This window comes from Notothenia coriiceps, unplaced genomic scaffold, assembly GCF_000735185.1.
Source record: "Notothenia coriiceps isolate Sejong01 unplaced genomic scaffold, NC01 NC01_scaffold00031173, whole genome shotgun sequence".
NCBI lineage: Eukaryota > Metazoa > Chordata > Actinopteri > Perciformes > Nototheniidae > Notothenia > Notothenia coriiceps.
This window is the reverse complement of record NW_011363874.1, coordinates 51,064-61,585: the sequence shown is the minus strand read 5'-3', so window position 1 is coordinate 61,585 and position 10,522 is coordinate 51,064. Positions and strand designations below refer to the sequence as shown.

General features: G+C 41.3%; 1 protein-coding gene across 1 annotated transcript; it reads left to right on the top strand.

Annotated features, from left to right (window-relative positions):
• Positions 1–262: 262 nt before the first annotated feature.
• LOC104959857 (glutamate receptor ionotropic, kainate 1-like) lies at positions 263–9,235 on the top strand (the record flags this gene model as incomplete). Its single annotated transcript, XM_010787768.1, has 9 exons — positions 263–430; positions 1,515–1,772; positions 3,178–3,359; positions 4,461–4,514; positions 4,796–4,966; positions 6,299–6,442; positions 7,961–8,068; positions 8,370–8,414; positions 9,179–9,235. Coding segments are annotated over 9 exons (1,187 nt in total), but the record flags the coding sequence as incomplete, so codon positions are not given.
• Between the last annotated feature and the right edge of the window lie 1,287 nt (positions 9,236–10,522).

Here is a 10,522-nt window from a genome sequence, read left to right as displayed (position 1 = left end):
GGTTTGAATATAGCTTTGTTTTTATGACGGTCTGGACTGCTTTTTGCTGTAAATAAACTGAAATGTACACCAGATAATGGGTTCCTCAGTCACTGAGTTCAACCAGTTAGCTTATCTTTACAATGATACTATAATTTCCTTTTGTTATGTGTTTGTGATGGGATTTGAAAGGTTCTAATCTCAACCCACAGATCCAAATCCATGAATGTAATCTCTGTGCAGTGACAGTGTTCTTGTGTTTGTCCCCCCTCTCCATGTGCAGGCGGTATATTTGAGACCAGGGAGAGTGAGTTAGTCAGCATGGACGAGCTGGCGTTCAAATTTGCTGTAAATAACATAAACCGCAACAAGACCCTGATGCCCAACACGACTCTCACCTACGACATTCAGAGGATCAACCTCTTTGATGGCTTTGAGGCTTCAAGGAGAGGTAAGAAATGATCAGATGTAGCTATGCTAAGCTATAGATTTACAGTAGTTACTGTAAGCGATGACAACATTATCACCTTAATCAATCATGTGTGTAGCATAACATGTACTCTAAACACTTCTATAGAAAACTTCAAGATGGAATTCTTTTGTTTACACATTTCAATTTTATGTCGATTTATTGGACAATAAACTATTTTGAATCTGAAACCAAAGAGGCTCAAGTTGAAAATTGTAATCTTTTGTTTGAGGTCTATTAAGCTATTTAACTTTCTTTACAAGAGTGGGGCAAATTGATCAATTCCTTTCTAATCACCATACAGGGAATCAATAAGATTAGCATAACCTAGCTTAATTACTGGGTAAAGGGGATTGATACAGTAGCATCTCTTAAAGGTGGGGTTGGTAATTTTAGAGAAACCAGCTCGAGATCACTAGAATTTGAAAATACACAACCGGAGAAAATCTTCAACTTCCTTACAGAGCCCCTCCTCCAACACACACGAACGCGCACATGACCAAGGAGGGCACGAGATAAACTTGTGCACAGATGGAAGGCTGACAGGCAGGTAGTCCATCCAATCATTTTAGCCAGGCCGGCTAAGATGATTGGTCGTGCTTTTTACAGAACTACGGCTTCCACAGATGACATTTTTTCATGGATTTTTTGTCAAAGCACTTCAGATATTCATTGCATTGGATGTTAAGAGCATTCCATGGAATATAACAAAAAGTGTATCTCGAGCCGGATTCTCAAACTTACCTACCCCACCTTTAAAGAGAGGAAAAAACACATGAACATTATATAAAACCTACAATTAGAAATGTTCTTTGTTATTGAAGGCAATTATTGACTAATGTCTTCATTACTCTAATACCAATGCAACGTAGGCTAAAAGCGTGTGATTGTCTCTCTTTGGTCCAAAAGCTTATTTTTTTACAATTTGTATTATTTGAACAAGTCCTTAAGTATTGAATATTAAAGTGAACCTGATCTGCAATGGACTTTGTTTGAGAAACTGTCTCCAAACTGTGATGACACCCGTCTGACTTTGTGTTGTTTTCACCTTGTTCTTCCCCCACAGTATGTGACCAGCTGGCTCTGGGGGTGGTCGCGGTGTTCGGCCCGTCTCACAGCTCCTCGGTCAGCGCCGTCCAGTCTATCTGCAACGCTCTGGAGGTCCCTCACATCCAGACCCGCTGGAAACACCCGTCGGTGAACAACAAAGACACCTTCTTCATCAACCTGTATCCCGAGTACACCGCCATCGCCAGGGCCATCCTGGACGTGGTCACGTTCTTCAAATGGAGGAAGCTGACTGTGGTTTATGAGGACAGCACAGGTAGGGCCATCGGTTTTTTATCTGTCAGATTGCCATTGTAGATTTCAAAACAGATTCATATATATATGTACTTCAAGTCTTTTCATGGTGCCATGCATGAGTAGAGATGTACTAGAAGGTAAACCCATTTGATTAAGTCTGCAATTTATATGGAAATCATTTCCTCAAAGTGTTTTGATCAAATATATATGTATGAAATAAAGAAAATATCCAAGAGATTTTTGAGAACGAAAAATATCACTCATGGAGGATTCTGGATAAATTCAGTGCTCCGGTCACTCAGACACAACAAAACAATTCAGCTCAAAAATCTGTAACTTACTGTACATCTACCTGTAATAAAATCAGCGATCAATATATTGTCTTGTATTGTGATATCCAGTTTTTTTTTCAAACTGGGTAACAGGGGCGCTGCGCCCTCATACCAAAATGCAGATTTCCCCCGTAAGCTGTAAAGTGATGCCAGAAAACGATATTTCTGTTTGTCAAAAACTGTATAATTACTCCAAAAATATGAAAATCGTGTCAAACAGTCGCGTTGATGTTTACGTCCACGGCGCCATCTTGTATACGGGCGTCAGGTTCTCACGAGAATTGATATTTCTTATATACAAGATCAGCGCCCTCATACTATATTTTCTTATAGTTAATAATATAATTGGACTGGAGACTGCAATGTGTCCTGATTTGTCCTACTGCATGAAAGAATATCAACTATGACATTGTGTGGCATTTGAAGTGAGAATAGGTCTGGCTCTTGTTTCTCGACATTACAATGTATTCATATGTGAAGGTCATAATAACTCACAAAAATGCTGTCCACCAATGCCACCTTTAGCTAGTGAACCCAATCTGTGACAGGGCAGAGTTCCTGGTATCAAACAGCTGCCAGTGCTGCTGCCCTCGGCCTTAATGCTGCAGAGAAGAGCCAAAACACAACACCCACGGCCTCAAATCCAGAGAGTTCCAATATGGAGTCCCAGCCTATGACCTAGAGAATATGAAATGCTGCTGTTGAAATGTCAACGTTTATAGATTTTTCATTTTTTCCTCTTTTTCCCTTTTCATTTTCAATCCACATTTCCCCCCCCCTGAAATGTCACACAGACACACACACACACACATACAAGATTCAGGGAAGGTGTGTGTTATCCTTTGATGGGGTTTAAAACAAAGTAGAAGAATTTGAAAAAAAGATGCAAGACATTTGGCAACAGGGTGATGCAGTGAATAGTGATTACATTCCTCAGTTGAATATGAGGCACCAAGTATTACGGCAAGCACGAGCTTTGCTGAAACGTTCTTTACCGTGACATAATGACCTTCATGTGGCGGAGCTAGGAATGCGTAATTTGTAAAAGGGGATAAATAAAATCAAGTCTCATTTGCCAACTTGTTTTTGTAGGACTGATGCGGATGCAGGAGTTAATCAAAGCTCCGGCAAAGTTCAACCTGAAGATCAAGATCCGCCAGCTGACCCCCGGCAACCAGGATGCCCGACCGCTGCTGAAGGAACTGAAGAAAGACAAGGAGTTCTTTATTCTCTTCGACTGCTCCTATCGCATGGCAGCGGAGCTCCTGAAGCAGGTTCGTACAGAGTCTCCTGCAATATTCTGTCATTCCACAGATTTTCCGAAACATTTATGTGTGCTTTTGGGGGCTTCACGTTATTTCTTTGTTTCCCATAAACACAGATGGTGAAGTTCGATAGCTGACGATTAATTAAATAACAGACATGCTGACACACGTTTTGAGACTATTCTTAGTGAAGTTCATGAATGTTTTTTCATGTAATTGTTTAACAGCCGTATTGAATTCCATTAAATAAATCTTAAAGTGGAGCTATCATGCTATATTTGAATAATATATTGTAGGGCCATACCTATATAAAACATGTCTGTGAAGTTTTTTTTTCAAAATACCAAACAGATCAGGCATTTTAGCCATGCCTCATTTCGCTCTATTTGCTCTATTCCAGCCCTGTCTTCACAAGGGCTGATTCTGTGGCAAATGAGCTGCAGCTGACCACGCCCCCCTGCAAAGGAAGGGGGCGAGGCACGAGCGTCATGTTACCATGCTGTTACCATGCTGTTACCATGATGTTAGCTGTTACCATGCTGTTACCATGCTGTTACCATGTTGTTACCATGCTGTTACCATGCTGTTAGCTGTTACCATGCTGTTACCATGCTGTTAGCTGTTACCATGCTGTTACCATGCTGTTAGCTGTTACCATGCTGTTACCACGCTGTTACCATGCTGTTACCATGCTGTTACCATGCCACGCAACCTCTCATTCCCCTAATAGGTGGAGAGTTGCCCATATAGGCGGAGCTCCTTGTTTCTGACGTCAGAGATATTTCAAATCTGGATCAGTCTGTATCAGATCCGTTGCAGCCCCGTTTTTAGAGATTTGGGTATGGAGGAAAATAGAGAGGGTTGTGTTTTCTGACACTTGGTGAGTTCCCTGACACATATTCATGTATAAAAGACGTATAAAAATGCATTTTGCATGATAGGTCCCCTTTAATGTATAACATATTTGATACACCACACAAAAGAAAAATCACCAGCAGAATATCTTTGTTATTGAAGATTTGAATGTAGCTGAAGCGCTGGAGAACTCATATGTCTGCAATAATGCCCTGACATTTCTTTTATTACTTTCTTTCTTTTCATTGTTTGCAGCTCTCATCAATGGGAATGATGACCGAGTACTACCATTTCTTTTTCACGACTTTGGTGAGTTAGAAAACCGTATGACTACAATTATTTTATTGAAGATACCAGACAAAGGAAAAAACAAAGCTGATGATTTGTGTGCTCATTTGGCCTTGAACTGGCGTTGTAAATTCTCTCAGGATGTTAAAAAATGCTGCCCGTGCGCGGCTCATCAATTCAAAGTAAAGGCTGAGAAAGTTGCACCCTGAGCTAGATCTCAAAGCTATTTCCTGCCCTTTCTTTTATACATATCACACACACCAAATCATACATTTCCTTTTGCTTCCCTCCTCCCCCTGCAGGATCTGTTTGCGTTGGACTTGGAGCCGTACCGCTACAGCGGGGTCAACATGACCGGCTTCAGACTGCTGAACTTTGACCACCCCTTGGTAGCTTCCACTATGGATAAGTGGGCTATGGAAAGACTGCAAGGTCCAAAACAAGAGAGTGGCCTGATGGACGGAATCATGACTGTAAGCCAGAAACACACATACTGATGAAAGCCCAGGATTCACATTTGTATTCTGCCTGCTTTTCTGCACACAGCTGCTAACCTTTAAATCTTTGCAGAGGCTGTATTTCAGCATGATAAAAAATGTTATCGCTGTAATCCTCACTTGTATTTGTTCCGTCATAATATCTATACGAAATCTGCTGTTTATTTTACTTCTTCATCTTCAAACCGTGCTCTCTCGGTTTCTTACTGTAATTCATCTTGTTTACAACCTGCCTTGACATGTGAACGACACATGCGCAGTGTGAGAAAAAAACATCTTCCTTGTGGAGGAAATTCTTAAGAGAAACTGATAAGTGATGCATGGACAAAGTTGGTCTTTTGTTATATTTAATAAAGTAATAAAGAAAGTCAATATACAAGTGAAATCGATCTCAAATGCAGGAACAGAGCAACTTCATCCTCAGAGGACAGAGAAGTTCTGCACCCCGAACACAGCTCACAGTCCCGCTATATATTCATGAAAGGAAACAGCCAACTGGTCCTACATCCCATCATTAAACCATAAAACCCCCTTGTCCCTAACCATTTACAAATCCCCCTTTTACACTTCCTTTTGACCTCCTGATAAGTAAAACCTTAACATATGTCTCTCTCAGAGATGGCAAAAGTACACACATACTTTACTCAAATAGAAGTACAGATACTCATGTTTAAAAATGTTGGTAAGTAGAAGTACTGACTAAACTTATTTACTCAAGTAAAAGTATGGGCTTCGAAATGTACTTAAGTAAAAAGTACCCATCACTACCAGCTGTTTTAAAGAGTACCTGACCTCCCTTTATATTAATAGAAAAATAATGTCATTGTTAGCTAATGAATGTTTCCATGCTGAACAACGGCAACATGACAACGTTTTAATTCGTCCCTCTTCTTTAGAGAAGACCAGGAAATGATGGATACACGGATCGTGTTCAAATCAATAGGCACGCAATGACTCCATAGAATAATGATCACGCCACCAAACACACATTCAAACTAAAGGAACGAACCTGTTTTGAAAATGTAGGAAATAGAAAGTACAGGTATTTGTGTTCAAAATGTAAGAAGTAGAAAGTACAGGTATTTGTGCTAAAAATGTAAGAAGTAATAGTAAAAATTCGTCAGAAAAATAAGTGGTGGAGTAAAGTACTGATACCAGAGAAATGTACTTAAGTACGGTAACGAAGTATTTGTACTCCACTACTTCCCACCTCTGCTCTCTGTTAAACATACAGATGTAGCACTCTAGAACTCAGTTTAATTGAGATTATATGATAATTTGAAATTCATCTCCCCTCCTCCTCCGCAGACAGATGCTGCCTTGATGTACGACGCAGTGTTCATGGTTGCCGTGGCGTCGCAGCGAGCCACTCAGATGACCGTCAGCTCGCTGCAGTGTCACCGACACAAACCCTGGCGCTTCGGACCTCGCTTCATGAACCTCTTCAAAGAGGTGAGTGTCAGCTGAGGTCTTTGGATCACAGACAGCTAAAACACCCTGTTCCATTAGCAGCATGACTTCAGAAACCACCATGCCTTTTTAATGAACTGTTTTCAGTGTGTTTTGAAAGCACAGCCTACTTCAAATTGCCCTCGTAATGCCTCTGCTCCAAGCGTGAAACTTACCCAAGCGTGAAACTTACCTAGCTGCATGTCAGATCATTTCATGTGATACGATACATGATAGGTGGCTTCTGACAGGCCATGCTTTGCCTCTTAAAGTACACAACATGAAAATATACGGTTTTTATGTACTTATAAGTTGAAAGCTTGTGGTTTGGCCTGACTGCCAGACGGGATGCCTACAGACAGAAATGAGGCCTTTGATGCTTGAGTGTTTTGATCTGTTAAGTCTTAAACCCAGCGTTGCCCACCACGGAGAGGGAACGTTTTCATTCAATCCCCTCACTCATATTTCGCTCTTCATGCCCCCCGTCCTCTTTCTTTCTATCTTGGTGTCTCCTCATCTTTTCGTTTAGTTTGCCACCACCTATCCTTTGAAGCATCTGTCCTCCTGTGCCATTCATCACTAGATAAGAGCCTTTTTGATTGCAAGAACCAGTAATGCCTCACACAGCACTCAATTAAAAAGACTTTCTGCCAAGAGAGTGCAGAATATGAGTACACAGTTTTCATTTCATTGGCTGAAATTAAATCCCGGGCACTTTAACCTGCGTGTTTCCTCTCCCCCAGCTATTGTAGTCCCCAATACTCCGAATTGCTTCTGTGGAAAACATTAATGGAATTCAATTTCAAATGTTTGGAAACATTTTTGTTGTTCAATGTTCGTCATTTCATTACAGAAAAGGTGGAAATATCCTGGATTTCTAACGTTGAATCCTTGTAGAAACATTATTAAACCACAGAAAAGTGTTTCTTATATCCAGTTCATATCTTTTGATGTTTTTGGAGATTAATAATCCGTTTTTTCACACATGTCTAAGATATAAGAAATCATCCAAACATCCAAAAACGTTGTATGTGTTCCATAAAACAATATGGGAAAATAGAGAATCACTTTGTGAAGGAAATTCACTGCCATTAGGGTTTGTAGCGTGTGAAAAAAGGATTAGAAAACACTACAGCTTGTAAAATAAACAAAGTGCACATATTTAGATTAATTAGGTGTGAAAACAGACTGTCCACTGGGAAGACAATTAGTAATTACTCAGTACAAGGTGCATGCATGCTAACAAGCATACCAACTACAATTAACAATTTGAAACCCCTTGTATTGCATTGGGATGAATATGCATGTAAATTCAATTATGATCTCTTTCATGAACACAATTGTATGCATTTTGCGATTTTACCACAAAACCTCCAGTTGACATCTTCCAGTGTTCACCTAATGCTTCAATGACTTCATCCCTTTCACTGTCCCTCCTGGGAGTCTGCTGCAGAGCTTCAATACCACTCTGCACTCAGACTATCTCCCACTTCTCTCCCCCTCTGTGTCTCATCTCTGTAGGCACAGTGGGACGGACTGACAGGGCACATTGTTCTTAATAAGACCGACGGCCTGAGGAAAGACTTTGATTTGGACATCATCAGCCTCAAAGAGGACGGCAGTGCCAGGGTGAGCAGAGCGCCCTGGAACATCCAATTACACCACTCTCACACTGCTTCCACCCTGCCTGATTCAGTCCATTAATCAGTGTGTGTGTGTGTGTGTGTGTGCGTGCGTGTGTGTGTGAGAGAAAGAGAGAGAGAGAAAGAGAAAGAGGGGTGCTGTGGAGATTTTGTTTTCCATAATCCATCTACACATTTATTATTTGGTTTTGATTTGTCTGGTCATAAATATTAATAATACTGCAACAACTGATTATTTCTCTCCACACTGTCTGTGCTTCATGTGGCCCTATTCACATTTTCAAAAGGGTTTTGTGGAGGCAGGAAGTCGCCTCACGAAAAGGTGGATCAAGGTTTGTGCCAGTGCCCTGTTTGGTTCAAGCCTTTGTTGTTTGGCCCCCCTCCCCCCTTTCTCTCCCACTTTTCTCACTCTGTATGCCACGCACCTCCCGGCACCTTGCCTTGTCAACCCTGTTTCTCTTCGCTGATTTTGTGTACACCAATGCCATGTATTGGACATTTCGGTTTTCTCCGTGTCAGGGTCAAGGCATTGTTCTGACACGTCTCAAAACTTTATTAGCAAAGGTAAAACAAAAGTGATACCCTTTGGTTTGAAGAGACATTGCAATACCTCCATAGAAAAAGTAGGAAGCCATGCAAGTCCAAACGATGCTTAATTTGTCAGTCCACTCTTATAATGTGCTTAACTGCCTTCATACACACAAACAGTACTTAATGCAGCAAAGAAGGATGCAGTTAGCAGAGGAGACGACAGCTTAAGTCAGCATTTCGACTTGTTACATGAGCAGCAGATTGAGGCCAGTGCACAAGTTAAATAGTCACTGTGATGTGATTGCTTAAGTTGTGTGTCACATCATTCTTTCTCTGTACAATTAAGTCACATTTAAGAGCAATTTAAACTACTATTGGCTTTGTTCAGTCTCACAAAATATACTGTCAGTACTAAAGAGCAAATTAAGTAATCTTTACTTCACCACCTCTGCTTATTACCTTGAAACCAAGTATTTGTGAGTGAAAGAAAAAGGAATGTTTAATTAATTCATAGCTTAAAACAAATATATTACTGTCAGACGTACTTCCTCTCTGTCCATCTCAGTTGGCAGACAGACAGGTATGGGGGGAGGCAGCAGCTGTCAAGGTGCAGCAGCAGTGATTTATTCTGTCATTTTAATTCCATTCGGTACTTATTTTAAAAGCCTCCCTTTAGATGAAATACCACAACATGGTAAGCACATCACATAAACTGTTTGATTACGAATGAATTATCAGAGCGTTGCAGACGTGTTAGAGCTTGGGCACTGGAGTGTTAAATAAACTCTGAAGAGGATGATGGGACTAAACAAAGTCTCTTAGGAAATACAATTTTTTCTCTTAAAGTTGTTCACTTTCTGGTAGTACGTTTTTTCCCCCTCTCAGCGTTCTTGGCCGGGCTTAGTATGTCTCCCGCTTGTTGGTTACAGTTTTCCAGTCTGACTTGGTGTGTGGATGGAGATGAGCTAAAGGATTCATACAATATTTGACTTGTAGCATATGAGAGAGAGGTCCTGTCAGTTTGCACACTGTGTTGTTGGGAACTGCTTCTGGTACGTATGATAAATTCGCAAGGCTGCACAGTTAATCCTTGACTTAGGGGTTTAAAAGATGATGAATAAACGCTGTGCACTCTTCTAAGGCTATATTTTGTTGTTGATTTCATTTGCTTGGTCAGATCATTTTATTACTTAAAGGGGACCTATCATGCAAAATGCACTCTATGATGTATTAATTCCAGTGACCATCAACGGTTAGTGCGGAGTGGTTAGTGCGTTGGCCCCCCACTCATTTTTTTTTTTACAACGTCGCGTGAGTAATGTGCAGTACCGGAGTCCAACAGAGAGGCAGCAGCTGCGGGACAGTAGACTGCGTACTGCGTAGCCTTCCCTGCCTTGAAGAAGAAGTGATCCTTCGTTGTGAAGAGTCTGCTTTATGCGCTCCGCAGCAGTATCCCCGCTGCGACAGAGTCCAACAGAGAGGCAGGAGCTGCGGGACAGTAGCCTAGAAGTGAACCTTCGTTAGCGTGAAGAGTCTGCTAAGCTTAAGCGCTCCGCAGTACCTGAGCGTGCTCCACCCCACCCCACCCCCCCGGTCAACAACTTCAAAATTCTGGGCTATATATAAAAACCGCTGGCCCGCGAAAGTGTCTATTGGATAAATGTTGGCCCTTGGACAGATGTTGTTGGTGATCCCTGAAATTATAGTCTATACATAAATATGTGTCCCCGGTGTTTCAGGGAACTCCCAAAGTGTCTGAAATCAAAACCCTCTCTCTTTTCCTCCGCACCCACATCTCTAAAAACGGGGGCATAACGAAGCTGATCGAGATTTGCGTCCGATATGACGTAATATCGTGTGGGTATGTGGGCTGGCTTTACAACCACTCCACTATCAGAAAGTTGCTCTC